Source organism: Strix aluco, chromosome 1, assembly GCF_031877795.1.
Source record: "Strix aluco isolate bStrAlu1 chromosome 1, bStrAlu1.hap1, whole genome shotgun sequence".
Taxonomy (NCBI): domain Eukaryota; kingdom Metazoa; phylum Chordata; class Aves; order Strigiformes; family Strigidae; genus Strix; species Strix aluco.
Genome location: NC_133931.1, coordinates 154,111,117 through 154,127,675, shown reverse-complemented (window position 1 = coordinate 154,127,675; position 16,559 = coordinate 154,111,117). Strand labels below are relative to the sequence as shown.

At 42.9% G+C, this 16,559-nt stretch overlaps 1 protein-coding gene across 4 annotated transcripts; it reads left to right on the top strand.

The window, feature by feature from the left end:
* Window positions 1-2,185: 2,185 nt before the first annotated feature.
* Window positions 2,186-16,002, top strand: KBTBD2 (kelch repeat and BTB domain containing 2). 4 transcript variants are annotated; one of them, XM_074841122.1, is made up of 4 exons: window positions 2,186-2,293; window positions 9,449-9,976; window positions 12,685-12,850; window positions 13,289-16,002. In XM_074841122.1, exons 2-4 carry the CDS (start codon window positions 9,807-9,809, stop codon window positions 14,822-14,824), a joined length of 1,872 nt encoding a protein of 623 aa, XP_074697223.1. In that variant the 5' UTR covers window positions 2,186-2,293; window positions 9,449-9,806; the 3' UTR covers window positions 14,825-16,002. The 4 variants fall into 4 exon arrangements, with proteins under 4 accessions (XP_074697223.1, XP_074697215.1, XP_074697233.1 ...); XM_074841114.1 differs by having other exon boundaries at window positions 2,189-2,415; XM_074841132.1 differs by lacking the exon at window positions 2,186-2,293 and adding an exon at window positions 2,692-2,775.
* Window positions 16,003-16,559: the final 557 nt, after the last annotated feature.

Genomic DNA, 16,559 nt, shown 5'->3' with positions numbered 1-16,559 from the left:
TACAAGTTTCATGAGACAGAAATTCCTCCCACATTTAACATATTTCCTCAGTTAACTAATAGACTAAGTTCAGTCCATTCCAATCCATGCAAGTGATACAACCCTATCACACATAGCTTATAAACAAGAAAAGAAATCAGAGAACACAAAAGATCTAGTGACTACACAGGAGAAAAAAAGAAAAAAAGAGACAGCAGCTCAACTCTTTGGAGAACTTAGGCATCAAAAAGTTACAGGGAAAAAAAATAAGGTAATTCAAGACCTGTTACAAACTAGCACACAGTCCAGCCTAGAGTTTCAGAAAGCTTTCAGGAACACTGGAGCCCTCTTCAGCTTCCATCTAGAACAGCCTCTCCAGCTACTGTAAGCACCAAAAAGCCTAAAGACTCCCCTCACTCTCCTAGGCCAAAGCTCCCTGAATTATTTTGACCTTTGAGAAAGAGTGATATAGGAGAAAAAAAAAAAAACAAACCAACGCCCTACAAAAACTAAGCTATTCCCATCCCATTAGAGCCCCTCAAAACTAAGGTCCATGCTGCTACTGCTGCTGCTGTTTACAACCCAGCAAGAAAGTAACCAAGCCCTCAGCTCACCCTCTTTATGGCAGGCAGCTGCTACTTGTCCACTCCCCCTTCCACCTGATGCTCATTTAACAGTGACTCAGGGGCCTTTTTCCATCAATGTGTGGGAGGGGGAATCAAAACACGAGGATAGGAATAGTGGCAAAAGACTTCAGCTGGTATACAGAAAGCTAGCAGTCTTATCTTGCAGACATTTAAGTTGCATCCCTCAGTAAATCCAATATTTCCCTTTTGCAATGTTGGAACTTACGTTTAAAAAAAAAAGAAAATGTTACTGACCTTCTGCTTAAAACTACTGTTAAAGACTTTTTTTGTAGGAAAAAAATAGATAACACAAGGCAAAGTTTACGTTTGTTTCTAAACTTTACCAGTTGTTCAGTATTGAGTAAAGGGAGCAACACTCTTCTGTCCTAACACAGCCAGGTGGGCTGACAAACATAATGTTCTTTCCATATGAACAAGGGAAGCGCTTACTCCAGTACAGTGTACTCTACCATGTACAGGAGAAACGTATGAAAAGTGGGGTTGTAATTTGACTCTGCCCTGGGTCTTCACAGAAGATGAGAATCTGAGCGGTCACTCTGCGACTTCACGTCCCTGAATGACAAGCGCCCCGGTTTTGGGGGAGGAGCTGAGAGAAGGAAGCACAACGAATGCACTGTGCAAGCAGGTGAGTGTCTAGAGAAAAACAGAGAGGTGTGGGTGCTTAGAGACTGTTTCCATTTCTAGGTTGGGAAATTTCTGTATTTTTTTTTTTTTTTTTTCTATAGTGTTCAGATTAAAGTTGTCCTTTGCACTAAAACACAAATTATAAAATGCGTGGAAAGGATTACTGATCTCGTTCCTCACAGACCTCCCCACGCAAGGCTTGTCTTTTCCACTGACAGCAGCTCTCACACTTTGTGGGCAAATCACTTGTGTGACTTGCCTGGGATGTTTTAAATCCCCAACTCCTGCATTCGTCAGATTACGTTTTTACCCTCCTAAAGTTAAGTTCCTAGCCTTTCTCTTGGTGGATGGGCCCAAAGAGAAATTCAAAAAATAAAAAAACACTCCCTAGCTTTTAAAAAGTGGCCTGTCCTCGGGATTTTCCTTTCCCTTGGACCCGACATCCGTCCTCAAGCTCCTCCCGCCTCTCTTGTCCTTGCTACTTCCCTCCTGCGGCAGGCTCAAGGCCCGCAAGCCTCAGGCGGCATTTGCCCGAAGGGCGAGCGGACCTCGCCTCTGTGGCTCCCGCACTCGGCCAAAGGACATTGGGAGCAGGAGGTCCCGGGGGGAACAGCGAGGCGCCGGGCGAAGCGCGGGCCGAGGCCGCCCCTTGGCCGTGACGCCCACAGGCCTCCGGGCTGCAGCGAGCCGCACCCCCTCCCCCCCCCCAGCAGGGGGCGCTGCGCCCGCCCGCGCGCCAGGCCAGCCGCGCGCCGCCGGAAGCGCGGGCGCGGCCGCCGCCCCCCCCGTTGGCGCGCGGGCGCCGGCGCGGGCAGGGCGGGCGCGGGGGAGAGGAGCCGGAAGTGGGGGCGGGCCGAGGCGGCGGCCCCTGGCGCGCGGCGCCCGCCCCACCCCGCGGCACTGGCGCTGAGCATGCGCGGGCAGGGGCGGGCGGGCGCGGCGGCGGCGCGTCGTAACGGCTGCCGAGCGGCAGTGCTGCTGCTGCTGCGGCGGGGGGGAGCAGCGCGCCTGCGCGCCGAGTGGCCGCCGCCTCCGCAGCCCCGGTGAGACCGGATCCTCCTCCCTTCTTCTCCCTCTCCCCCCCCCCCTCCCGTTTCCTCGGTCCCCTCGGGCCTGGCTGCCCGCGGCCGGGACGCTGAGGCAGAAGAGGAAGCGGTGGTCAGAGGTTCGTCTGGCGGCGGGGGGGGTGGTGGTGGCGGTGCTTCTCCCGCGCTATCATCCCGCCGCGCGGCGCCGTTTCCCGTCCCCGCGGCGGCGGCCTGCGGTGCCGGGGTGGGGGTAGGGATAGGCCGTCCCTCGCCGCGGGGGGTCCTCGGCGGCGGGCGGTGCTCCAGCGGCGGGGAGGCCCGCGGGGGGCTCTGCGGCAGCCTGCCGCCCCCCCCCCCCCCCCCCCCCTTGACTGGGTGCGGCTCCTGCCCGCCCCTTCCGCGACCTGTGGCCGCTCCCGGCCGGCAGCTGCGGCTCTGGGCCCGCTGGACCCCGGCGGAGACCCGCGGCGGAGGGAGGCACCCAGGGAGAAGGCGAGGTGACTGCTGGGGCCGCCTCCGGGGCCGGCTGCTGGCGCGGCGGAGCTCGGGAGAGCCGGGAGGAGGAGAGGGGAGGGGAGCGCGCCCGGCCGTGCGACCGGCGGGGCCGTCCCTGGCCCCGGAGTGCTGCGGTGCTCGCGGAGCAGGACGGTGCCCCACTCCTCGGGCTGGCGGCAGGGGGAAGCAGGAAAGGAATGAAGGCAGCGGAGGGACGGGACGGCGCACCTGGGTGTCGGGAAGAGGAGGGGGGGGAAAAAAGTGTTTCCTCTCTAGTGCCGGGTCGCTGCGTCCTGTAAACAGGAGGGGACGGTAAACGCGGGCCTGTAATGGGGCGGGCGGTGGGGCTTCCAGCGTGCAGGGCTCCGCTTCAGCGGGGCGGGCGGGGATGTTTGCAACTGCGGTGGTTTTTTTAGGGATGCTTGGAGGGACAGACACGATGAAGTCTTCTAGGGAAACAGCACTGTAGTGGCATTGTAATTGCCCACCTTTCCTCGCCCATATGACTAGTTGTGTACAGATCTATATTATTATTAGTACCTAAAGTGACAAAGGGCGGGCTTCAGTGTTTATATGTGGATTTGAAGAGTCAAATAATTCTTAGTGAACTTTTACAGACTAAATATATGGATAGTATAGCTTTGAAGTTAGCCATCTGCGTGCCTAAGATTCTTCAGTATTTACTGTTGTTTCTGTTATGAACGGGATAGATACCTGCTGCTTTTGAAATAACTTTAATTATGATTAGAAATGGATTTGTGTTGCAGTTAGCATCTGTGTTTTTAGAGGTTTCCTTGCAAAGCCACAGCTTGGCTTTCTACATTACTTTGTGACCATAGTGGACCTGAAAGGCTCTGTGCTGATGTGAGCTCCCCTAGGGCTGTATCTACATGAGTTTTGTACAGATGAGATATTTAGGAGACTGTTAAAATACACGATCAACTTAGTTCAGTTTCTCACAAATATACCAGGAGAAATAGGTAATTTTTAATATTTAACATACTCAGATGTGTAAACCATGTAGTCTTATGATCTGGGTGTAGGTGTCACACCTCTTTCCTAATTATTTTTGTGTGTGGAGTAAAAGGGTCCTGTTATACGCGATGCTGTGTAACTAGCATCTTTCAGGAACAGACCAAAACAAAAGAAAGGATGTTGCTGCTTCTTTAGTATTTTTTGGACTACATTTTGGACAGGTGATGGTTGTTGGGGGTTTTTTTGAGGCAGGCTTTTTTTCTTTCGGTCATGTGATTATGAAACAGATCAGAATTGGTGCAAATCCTAAAATTTCTCTTCCTTAATTTAGTGGCTATTGCATTTTGAGAATAAATTTTATATGCATGAATAAGATATCCATTATAAGGCTCTTAACCTTTCAGGAACTAACTTAAGCTACCTTAATTATTAATCTAATTTCTTAACATAGAAACGTTTGAATTCATAGTTGAACATTGTCATATCTCATAGTGAATATTTAAGGGAGTAACCTATACTTATGAACTAGACTTTAAGTTGTTAAATAAAACAGTCTAGCTTCATCAACATACTGGAGCTCAGAGGAAAAAAAACACTTTTCTGTACATACATGGCTGGATCTTACTGGAGACATCCATGGCTCACTTTTTTGTCAAAGGTTAATTTTCCAAAACCGGTCAAGTCTTTCCACAAAACAGAAACGCCCTTGGGGATGGAAACTACCTGTGCTCAGCCTAGAAAGGCCAGTTGCCAAGTTAAGTTGTTGGTTTATCTTGTGCTGATTTCATTTCTGAGCAGGTCTGTTTCCTTTAGTGTATAACTTCCTTTAGGAGCGGAAAAACAGAAAAGAAACTGGTGATGAGTGCATTGTGACCAAACATGTTGTTAGCAGGGAGTCTGACACTTCTAGCTTCTGCGTAGTTTCAGAAAGCTCACCTACCTCAAAGTTGTAACTTGCCTCCCAAGCATAGTATGTATGGAAAATAGTAGTAGTTTCCAAGTGAATAGTAGTTCTCAAGATGATAACATTGTAGGAATAAATCGGTCCTTGTTTTTTTGTGAAATTTCGTGTTACTGCCTTATTAGAATCCCCTTGATGTCCTCGGGTTTCTGGACTGCAGTGCTATCAAAGACACCTTTGATGGCTTTAGAAGAGAGGAAAACTTCCAAGCCTGAAAACTGCTTCATCAATTACCTATTTCTTTTTCGCTGCCAAGGATGCAAATTTGATACATTGCTCAAGAATCTAGAGCTTCCAACTCCTTTTCTTCTTTCTTTCCTATCTTTGAGATCTGTTGGCTAGGTGTATTAATTTACATAATTGATTTTGATTGGTTTTAGTACTTGCATTCCCCCTTGTTACTAGTTGGTACAATCATTTGAAACATGTTGACTTGTAACTCAGCATATCCTTAATAGTAACTAAGTATTAAAGTGACGGAGCTTGGTACTTTCACTGCTAGCTGGGAGGATTGCTATCTCTGCACACATGAATGCTTGTGGAGTTTGGCTTACAGTCGTTCAGTTCTTAATTCTGACATTTTATTATGTTAAAAATAGTGAATGACTCACTACTTTAGACGTGTTTTTACTTGTGATTTGTATGAAGCTGCCCTTGGATGGAAATAAGAATTTGACTAAAAGTGCAGAAAGTAGTATTTAAAACTTTATCTAGTTTTTTTAACTAATAATAAAAAAAAAGTTGAATGTCCAGGGAGATAAGTTTTGGTGGATTTTTCTTTTTGTTCTAAATATACAGGTTTATTGAAGTGTGAATTGTAGTTAGTGAAGTTAGAATTCAAGAGATATTTAGTTGGCTGATAGGAACCTGTGAGACTTTCAAGTGTTTCCCTGAATTTTATTGGAAGTTAGACATCTAATCTGGCAGACTTCTTAATGGGATTTTCAGAAGAATTTATTTCTTTTCCTAGTATCAAAAGATCTAAACAAAAACCAAAAAGAATACCCCAGTTGCATGTCTATATACCTGTTTTGCCTTATAATTTGGAAAAAATAAAGCAAATTTTGTTTTGAATTAGTCCAGTTGAGGACTATTATATCTATATATCTTATACCTTTCCCTGCTAATTAAATTGGAAACAGTCAATATACTTATTCCATGTTACACATTGAAGTATAGTGTTAACACTTCCCTGTATGTAGTGCAGTACCTATCTCAGTGTATCAATCTTTGCTTGACTTCAGAAGATAAACACATTTAAGGATGGCAATTAATAGCCTGTCCCATAACTCGTTAACACTTGATGGTTAAGTTTTTGGTCTCATTCAGATTTGAAGTACATGAACAAGTGTCAAAAGCCACCTCATTAAAACTACTTAAGATAAAAGGAATAATTACTTAAAAACAAACCCTCTTATCAACCTGTTACTTAATGTTGCTCTCCAGCTTGATAGGGAGTTACTTTGGATCACCCGGTAATATTTGGGTTTAATTTGCAATCCAGTACCCCTGTGGCCTTCCAGCAACTACCTACCAGTCGTGGTTTAGATAGCTGACTTCCAAGAAGTTACCCAGAACAAAACGGTCATTCCAGTGACATTGTAGAAGGGGAAAGTCTTATTCACAGAACTTGTATTCAAGGATTGTTTTTATTCTATCAGAATTTCAGTTCAGCATATTAAGCTAACTTCAGCCATAGATCTTTTCATCCATAAATCAGAAATGTTCACCACTGCATAGTTACGAGAACTACAGGAGACATCTGCATCTGTAGATGTCTCTTCAAGTTCCTCGACTTTCAGTTAGCTGCAATGTAAGAGCTGTATGCCAGTCAAGCACAGTGCAGTGAGAGAGAGGTTAGGTTGGGACTGGGGAGAGCCGAGCCTCTTAGAGTTCTCCTTTGGCAAGTACGTGGCTTTGGACAAGCTGATTCTTATTTCAGTGCTTCGGTTTTTCAGCCTCTAAAGCAAGGATAGTATCTCTCTCATTGTCTTGAACTCTTCAGAGAGGTGTGAGAGAGGTAGGTAGTCTTGGATGACTATCCAGGCACAAAATGATGTTCCTACACCACTTATCCTAATGTTTTGAACAGATTCACTTCTCTTGGGCAAATGACAATGTGGTAATTTTAGACGAGAAATTCAGAGATCCTGATGTAATGTTCTCCTCAGGAGTATTTAGCATAGTTCCATTACAAGGGGAAGGGATGTGACTCCGGACTTTGTGACAAATACAAAATTTTTTTCTTCAGCAAATGTTTATCTTTGGCAGTAAAACACAGTAGGGATGTGGAAAACGGGAATCATGTACGTAGCATCTTCCTTACCATGTGCACCTCCCTGGAACACATCACAGAAATGAGATGGTTTCAGATCAGCTGTAAACCAAGGGCTCCAGCTTTGTAAATTTACAGTTCAGAGGTGGTTTGTATCACATAAATGTTCTGCAACAAGACTCCTGTTGTCATCTCGGTCTTTTCTGCTACTGAGGGTCATACTCAAATGTTCCACCTATTTATAGTAATTAATTTCACAGTTTCAACTCGTTTTCTGTTGAACATATCTGCATTTTCAGTTACTGACTCTCAGCCACATGCTGCCAAAAATGTCTTTGATATACACCTGCTATTAAGATTAATTTCTCTATGGCATCCTTGACTGGTTCTGTTACCTAATGACTAAAACAGCACATATTAGTTTTGCTCTCTTTTTCCTGTTTCTGAAGATGTATATTCTTTAAAATTATACCAGAATGGGAAGTTAGGATATCAGTGACTTCTTTTGCTGAAGCTTAGCACTACTGATGCTCTGCCCGAACAGAGCTTAATCCACCGGCTTGGATTGTTCATGAAACTTTACTCCTAAACCAGGAAAAACAATGCTGCAGAGAGACCCAGGATACCAGTAGAGCCACGAGCTATTTATTTCTGTGGGCCCAACATGCTTAGGAAGTCTGCGTGTCTCTGTAGCCATTTAAAGTTCAGTGCAAAATCTGTCAGTGGATCAGGTTGCATGTTAAGCTGTTATCAGATAACCAGGATAGTGGTTAGTGATGCAGAGATAGGATGCATACTAATTTGGTGAAAAGAAGTTGTAACTTGAAGCAGAAGGTCGTTGCTTTGGATGAGTAATATCTTTGTATATCCTTGATATACTTGTGGTTTAGTGACTTCAGCAGTTAACTGCACCTGAAACTTGAAGGTCTGAAGTCAAGACTTATGCTAATATCTGTTGTTACAGCAGATACTAGTCTCTCCTTCCTCCCCCAGATATTAACACCTTTTCTGTTTTTCTTAATTAACTGGCTTCACCTGAACAAACAGTGAAGGCTGGGTTTGACTGTTTTGACTGTTTTCCAGTTAAACAGCCAGTGAAAACAAAGTTTGAGATTCTTGTTTGTCTATTTCTTCATTGAAAAAGATCAGTGACACTAAATTAGTAGTAATTAAAGCAGTATTAATTAAGCATGTCTGTTTCCAGTGAGTGAATGTTAAAAGACAGCTGTCTTTGAATTATGTTACAGGCAGTGCTCTGTTGAAATAGCAGATCTTTGATATGGCTGTCAGGTATTTACAGCCTTCATCTTACACTAAATCGTGTATTTTTGATTGAATTTAAAGGATGTCCTTTCAAGTAAGGTATTTCTGCATTCACCGTTCATTGTGGACTATAATGAATAGTGATGTCTTGGACAGTAGACAAACTGTCCCTGGTTATTCCTTGATTTTGGACTGCAAAAGAACAGCTGCAAGATTACATAAATCTGGAAGTATTTGGTAGATGTGGTACTCAGGTGTCCTTTGTGGTAGTGATTTTCCTGTCACAACTATCCCATTCTTAATTATGTTTCTGTGTTTACATGGAAGATAAGATAAAACCTGACCCCATTTTTAAGAGGAGGAGAAATGTCCAAACAAGAAAACAGACATTGGTGGCCTGTGGTCATTGCTTTTTTAACCACTCCAAGCGTGTTGACCCCTGCTATTCCAGCATCCCTTTGCTCCTCTTATCTCCTAATTTTCTTTTCTCCTGTCTGCAGCAGTCATGCTTACCTGGCTGTATGGAAATGACTCGGAAGGAAAAAAAAAAAAAGGAATGTGGAATGTTAATAGGTGAAACAGAGAAGATGAATCAAATAAGCTTTGGGAATATAGGTTGTTAGGTTTTTTAATCCTTAGCTCTGGTTCTGTTTGTTCTTTAATAGAATGCCAAAGGTGAAATAAATGGGTTGATGTTGAGAGTTTAGTTGGAAAATGATGGAATGTTGAAGAAACTGCATTTATATTTTTAGTGGCCCGGTATTGATAAGCTTTAAGTGGATAAAACCACAGAAGCAGAAAAAGTAGCTGTTTAATATGGAAATGAAAAAAATGTGGATGTCTTATCAATGGTTAAAGGAAATGCACAGCTGTACTCAGTGGGAAAGCTGGGTAATTCTTGGAAGAGGAATAAAGTCTTACTGAACCTCGTTTTAACTCCAGCTTTAGAAGCTGTGTTGACAAAATAAATTATCTTCATTCATGAGTCTAGGTCTTGATAAGAATTAATATACAAACCCTTCTGCTCTTCATTTTTCTTCAATACTCTTGTTTAATTTTTTTCCTCTACGAGGGTTTTAGTGCAAGTAATTGAGTACTAATTTAGAAATAAGTTTGTTAGACAATTACTTTTAAGGGATAACTATGAAAGGTTTTTGAAAAAGTTCTAATGTGTAAATTAATTTTATTTTCCTGCTTTCAGTCACTCAAGTGCAGCCATTGATCACGAGATGTTACCACGAAATCTACCTCAGACTTCGCTTTTGCTCATTCATTTGCTGCGTCATAGATCTCAACAGGAGCTCTGGAGACACTCTTGAAAGTCTCTGAACAGATTGTGACATCAAGTCAAAGCATGATGACCTAATAGTAGGTCAAAGTCTGAAACATTGATTCAGCAGTCCAAGATAACATTGCCTTTTTTAACCTATCACTTCTGAAGGCTACAGACCTCCTGCCATTTCTTCCCTGGTTACTTCAGAAACACTCAACTGACCTTTCTCTGGCAAAAAGATCTTGACTTTTCTCTCTGGTCCTGGAAATATTAATGGAATACAGTCATGTCTACCCAGGACGAGAGGCAGATAAATACAGAGTATGCTGTATCCTTGCTGGAGCAGTTAAAATTCTTTTATGAACAGCAGTTGCTAACTGACATAGTGTTGATTGTTGAGGGCACTGAATTTCCCTGCCATAAGATGGTTCTTGCAACGTGCAGCTCATATTTCAGGTAAGTATTCAAACTAGGATCTGTTAATTCTAGAAAATCTGTGATACCTGTTTTTGAGTGTAATATTTCTTAACTGATTAACAATTAATGTGTTGCAGAGAGTTTTTAAAGATCAGTGAAGTAAGTAAAAGACCTAAATATCATTACTTACCAACAACAAAAGAGTAAAATAAATTTTCCAGCATCTTGTGACTTACTCTGGATAGGTACTGTAATTTTTACAATAAGTGGAAAAAAAAATCACACTTGTGATGGGTCATTTTCTTTAGGGAGTTAATTGAGTCTGATTAATAAATTTCTTTATTCGTCATACTTGGTCTTTAAATATTCAATCTTTTTTATTTTCCAGGGTAGGGTAATAGGGGATTATTGAGACTTGGCTGTGGGAGTTCCATTGTCGTGTTTATTAGCTGTAGTTTCGTAGAAGCCTCTGCTAAAAGTAGGGATTGCTGTGCAAGTTCATGGCTTCCTTTTCCGAATCATCTGTTTTTTTTTCCGCTCAGCAAAGAAGCCAGAAACTCTTCTCTTGCCTGAGTCTTGTTGCAATTGCAACAGGTTTTTTTGTGGGGGGCTTTGTTTGGTTTTTTCCCCCCTCTGAGATGCTGTTGAAATTTTAAATTCAGTAGCTCCTGCTTTCCAGGTGTCCTGTTTTCTGTGTTTTGAAAAGTTTTTATTAATAAGATATGTTGACTGCTACTACTTTTTGCAGATACTGTCATAGTAAGTCCTAGAAGAGGAGGCACCATGAATTTTCTGCGGTGATTAATCACTTTTTATTGGCAACACAGTATAATTAATCTGGCTGTCTGGAAGGAATTTGGAAGCTTGAAACTAGTCTTGGTGATATCCATGCATTTTTTACCTTCCTGATGCATTGTGGAAGGATTAGAACTTCTTTCCTGTTTAATCAAAGGAAGATTTGCAAATTTGGTGTTCTTGTTGAGATGGGCTCACTATACAGAACACTTCTAAGATGTTTTCTATATTTTGTCTGCTTTCTTGCATAGAACTATTGGAGGATTAATTTATTACTTTCACAGAAGTTTTTGTTGCTGCTTTTTGTATTTTTTCATCTCAGATGAGCGTGGTACAATTTTTAGCAACAAGTACTGTGTGATCACTAGATAATGATTATTGCCGTTGGCCTTGTGCAGATGACATAGTTCCAACAGTCTGTAAAATAACAGCCACTGGAAATGTGGCCAGATTTAATGTGGGTGGCTAATCATAAGGTTGGAAAGCTGTTGTGAGTCCACGCAGCGTGCCGCATTAGAACATGCAGTCAGATCTCTTATTCATATGTGTTTGTTTATTATTTGTGGAATGAGGTTTTGGCACTGGTTAAAAGAATTATCAAGCTTGTGGTTTTGTCATGTTCTGTTTTTCTTCTCTACTTTGCTTTACAAAAAGATGCTCTGCTTCCTAAATTTAGCTTTATTATGAAAAATCGATAGCCCCGAAGGAGGCTGTGGGGAGAGGGGGAAGAACAGAAAAGGATCTCTTAGTGTGATCCAGCCACTGGGCGTGACTGCAGCCCGCTTACCTTCCATCTTGGTGCTTGGACGCTGCGCTGCGGCCGCCCAGCTCCGGCACAGCCCACGCACCAGAGCCAGGTTCTCCAACAGCTACCTCTTCCTTCCTATGAAGAGGACTCTCTGCTGGCACTTGCACTGTCTTGCTTACCTTAAAAAAGCTGTATGGCAAGTTGTTACTCACTTGGCTAGTCAGTGATCCTTCCTAAAAGGCAAGTTGCCCTGAGTTAAGGAGCTTAGAAGGCAGAGAGATGGGGATGGGATGGAGGAGGGAATGGTGGTGGGGCACTGTTGTGGTGTCAGATGCTTCCTGGAATGTCTTTGCTTAGGGAGTGTGTCTCCATGTCCCCTTCACCTCTGCCGCTGGGGGCAGGACTGCAGGGTGCACTCACTGTCCCTTCTAACTTCTATCTAGTTCCCTAAAAAGCCCCAAATAAATACAAAGAGCGTAGAGCTGAATTTTCAATGCAACCATAAATACCAAACCTGAATTAATACAGAGCTCTTAAAATCAATGTCCACCATTTTAAGAAAATTGGCAAGTACCTGGTTTACAGTACTAGAATCCAGTTAGTTCTTAACCGTGTTGAGTCTGATAGTTTTTTGTGTCATTGATTTGTCTACAAACTAAAAGCTTACTGCATATTATTATGAATGGTATATAAGAAATACTTCATGGAGTGCTAGTCCTTGCTCCATTTTCTGAGCTAATTTTCTCCTCCCCGAGGAGCATGCTTTTTGATACGACTTAGCTCAGTCCACTACATAAATCTGCTGCTTCTGTTTTAGAATCTAAGATCTAACTGTGTATGTTTCAGCAGTATTTTCTGGAGGATGTTTCTTCCCTCTCAGCATCATCTAACATAGAAAAAGTTCTTAAATTTCATCATTAAAACTCTAAAATCATTAGAGTGCTCTGCTGATTAACACAAGAGAGTTTGCGTAAATATAAAATATTTCTGCAGAAGGCACTGATGGTACTTTGTGCATGTTCTGCACAAATGCTTTAGCTTAAATACTAGATGGTAGCCTAAGGTAAATACTAAACACTGTAAACAGGCAACCAAAAAGGCTGTTCACCTTTTGGAGTGTAATTGCTGAAGACTTAGGGGTGACTATTTAAGATTTTCTGTACTTACTGTTGATCCTTGTCTTAATGTGTATATTTCTCCTCAGAGCCATGTTCATGAGTGGACTAAGTGAAAGTAAACAAACCCATGTACACCTGAGGAATGTGGACGCAGCCACTTTACAGATTATCATAACTTATGCATACACGGGTAACTTGGCAATAAGTGACAGCACAGTAGAACAGCTTTATGAAACTGCCTGCTTCTTACAGGTAGGAATGTTTTATTTTGAGTGTGAAATAACTACTGCTAATCTCTGAAGCACTTTTTTTCTTGTTAAATAGTTTTCTCTGTTTAGTCATTTCAAAATACTCTTCTTCAGTTTGCTCAGTACAGACAGCAGTTGCTTGCTGCAGATAGGTTTCCTGTACCCATCCCTCCTTGCTTTACGGTCCCTGTGGAGGGTGGATGTAAAACAGTGCACTTCTGACATTCAGAAAATGAGTTTCTCCAGCAGACGTAATCATGTGATGCACCTGATCTGTATGGGGCAGTCAAGTAAGTCACTGCTGTATTTCTGTGTATGTACAGTATTCCAGGCCTAAGCTCTGTTGTTCGACACTAAATGCAGGTACTTCTCCCTGCTGCAGGTATGTGAAGGAATAGATTGTATGCAGTAATACTGAGTGTGTTTCTTCTTTGCATTACAGGTAGATGATGTGTTACAGCAGTGTAGAGAATACTTAATCAAAAAAATTAATGCAGAAAATTGTGTGCGTCTATTAAGTTTTGCTGATCTCTTCAGCTGTGAGGAGTTAAAACAGAGTGCTAAAAGAATGGTAGAGCACAAGTTCACAGCTGTGTACCACCAGGAGGCTTTCATGCAACTGTCACACGATCTACTGATAGATATTTTAAGCAGTGACAATTTAAATGTGGAAAAGGAGGAGACAGTTCGTGAAGCTGCTATGTTGTGGCTGGAGTACAACACAGAATCACGATCGCAGTATTTGTCCTCTGTTCTTAGCCAAATCCGAATCGATGCACTTTCAGAAGTGACACAGAGAGCCTGGTTTCAAGGCTTACCGCCGAACGATAAATCGGTGGTGGTGCAAGGACTGTACAAATCGATGCCCAAGTTTTTCAAGCCCCGACTTGGTATGACAAAAGAGGAGATGATGATTTTCATTGAAGCTGCTGCTGAAAACCCTGGTAGTCTTTATTCTTCTGTCTGTTATAGCCCCCAGGCAGAAAAAGTTTACAAACTGTGCAGCCCTCCGGCTGACTTGCATAAGGTTGGGACGCTGGTAACTCCCGATAATGACATCTATATAGCGGGTGGGCAAGTCCCTCTGAAAAACACGAAAACTAATCACAGTAAAAGCAGCAAACTCCAGGCTGCCTTCAGGACTGTGAACTGCTTTTACTGGTTTGATGCACAGCAAAACACTTGGTTTCCAAAGACACCGATGCTCTTTGTTCGTATAAAGCCATCCCTGGTCTGCTGTGAAGGATACATCTATGCAATTGGAGGGGACAGCGTCGGTGGAGAGCTCAACAGGAGAACTGTGGAGAGATACGATACCGAGAAGGATGAGTGGACCATGGTAAGCCCCTTGCCTTGCGCGTGGCAATGGAGCACAGCGGTGGCTGTTCACAACTGCATTTACGTCATGGCACACAACTTGATGTACTGTTACTTTCCCAGGTCGGATGCTTGGGTAGAAATGGCTATGAGACAAACAAGTAGGTGTTTTGCTTCAGCTGCTGCTTTTGGAGACAAAATATTCTATATTGGTGGACTGCATATTGCCAGCAATTCTGGTGTAAGGCTCCCAAGCAGTACTGTAGATGGGTCTTCCGTCACCGTGGAAATCTACGATGTGAATAAAAACGAGTGGAGGATGGCAGCCAACATCCCTGCCAAGCGGTATTCTGACCCATGCGTTCGAGCCGTTGTCATCTCTAATTCTTTATGCGTCTTTATACGAGAAACCCACATGAGCGAGAGGGCAAAGTATGCCACCTACCAGTACGACCTGGAACTCGATCGCTGGTTCCTAAGGCAGCATATATCGGAACGTGTGCTGTGGGACTTGGGGAAGGACTTCCGGTGCACTGTGGGAAAGCTGTATCCATCCTGCCTTGAAGAGTCCCCATGGAAACCTCCAACGTACCTCTTCTCACCAGATGGAGCTGATGAATTTGAGCTGGATGGGGAGATGGTTACTCTGCCACCTGTATAGCTCCCAGATTAGACGGCACAGCCGATCCTGTGCTCGGTTACCTTGAAGGGAAAGGTTGTGAAAGAACAGGTCTGGAAACAGAAATGTCAGACCTGTCCTTCCTGAGTTGTATTTTTACGCCCCACCTAACACTTGCCGCCATTCAGTATGAATCAGTAAAATGAGCAGATATGCTTCCATAATCTGAAATACTATTATCTGATAATTGAGAAACATATATGTATATCATGAGCTTAAGCATCTGACTTGTCTAAAGAATTACTTTCTAGTTCTATGAAGTCTCAGTTCAGGAAAATTAGCTTCAGAAAAAAGTAGTTACTGTTTCTAGGATGATGTCACAACTCTTCTGAAAGTAGCTTCCAGTTATATTTGAACTACTTCTGGACATTCTACTCAAGTGCTAGTTATGTAATTGTCAGTGTGGCCTAATTAAAGGACTGTGCTGCACTTACTTAATACTAATATCCATGTTGGTATAGTAATGCCATTAAAAGAAAAAGAAACAAATCCCATGGATCTACCTGTGGTAGGAAGGGTAGATCTTCCATTGTATGGTAACATGCAGGGCAAAATGACTGCAGGTTCAGTCAAGCTGTATTATTAGGTGCATGTATTCTATTTTCACTAACTTATACCTGTCTATTTAGAATACAGGTCTTCCAAGCAGCTGGTAGTTTACCAGGTGTGGACTTAAGTTGCTGGGCTTGCAATAGGGATTGTCAGCCCTCATAGTGCGGGTCTGTGTGGAGCTTTAATCGGTAAATGTCTCCACATTCTGTATTACAGTAACATTGGCTCATGTATATTACTTCCTGCTGCTGATGTATTTTTCCATTGTAAAACAAAGTTTTAGTGTGGATTAACCAGGTCTTTATTTTCTGTTAATTTAATAACAAGCATTACTGTAGTGTGATTGTGTAGAGATACCCCTTAGCTGTCAGGTTTTTTACTTTGGGGGGAGCATACTGTTCAGGAATATCCTGTGCTCTGCGTGCAGGAGAGCAGATGACTAGTGCTGCTCTGGCATTAATCCCAGGAACCACTAGCAGTAGCGGGGCGCCGCCAATCTAACATGAACACAGGTGCTTCATGACAAACCTTACTAGCATGTTCAGCTGCATCATGTTCTGGCACTGTATTTTGAATGACATTAATTTATTAAAAAAGACTGAATCCAACTGAGTTTGAGTGTCCTTTCTGGTGGAAGTTGATACTGTTACGACACCCTCCCACCACACACACGCACGCTGCTAGCAAGTAGTTTGTTGAAGGCAATTTGAAAGGGTTAAGCTACAAAAAGTCTGGAGACAAATACAGTAGTTGACTGTGCTTACTGGGCAGTGAAAGCTGGAAATTAGGTATGCAAGTCAAAGTAAGGTTTATATGGAACTTGAATCCCCTGCTATGATTTTTGTAAATCAGCACTTCTCGGGTCATGGGACAAATTCTGCTCTACTAAAAGAAAAGAATAACGGCCACTAAGGAGGTAATGAGGAATCTTTTCTAGAAGTTCAGAAGATGAGACCTATTTTCAGTCTTTAACAGCAAGAGCAAATTTATTTACTCCCTCACCCAGACTGCTGCTGGCTTTTTTGTAGTTCTGTTCCTTATTCCAGTAAACACAATTACATCTTTCAACAAAGACAACACCTGTGTATTTCTGTGGCTAGGTCTCAAGTGGATTTACAAAGTTTTGATATGTATAATTCTTAAAGGTTTGACTGGAAAAGGGACT

Excerpts from the sequence above, each read along its gene's own strand:
- KBTBD2 (XM_074841122.1), top strand. The coding sequence starts at position 9,807 with ATGTCTACCCAGGACGAGAGGCAGATAAATACAGAGTATGCTGTATCC. Across the intron at positions 9,977-12,684 it reads ACGTGCAGCTCATATTTCAG|AGCCATGTTCATGAGTGGAC; the intron begins GTAAGTATTCAA and ends ATTTCTCCTCAG. Across the intron at positions 12,851-13,288 it reads AAACTGCCTGCTTCTTACAG|GTAGATGATGTGTTACAGCA; the intron begins GTAGGAATGTTT and ends TTTGCATTACAG.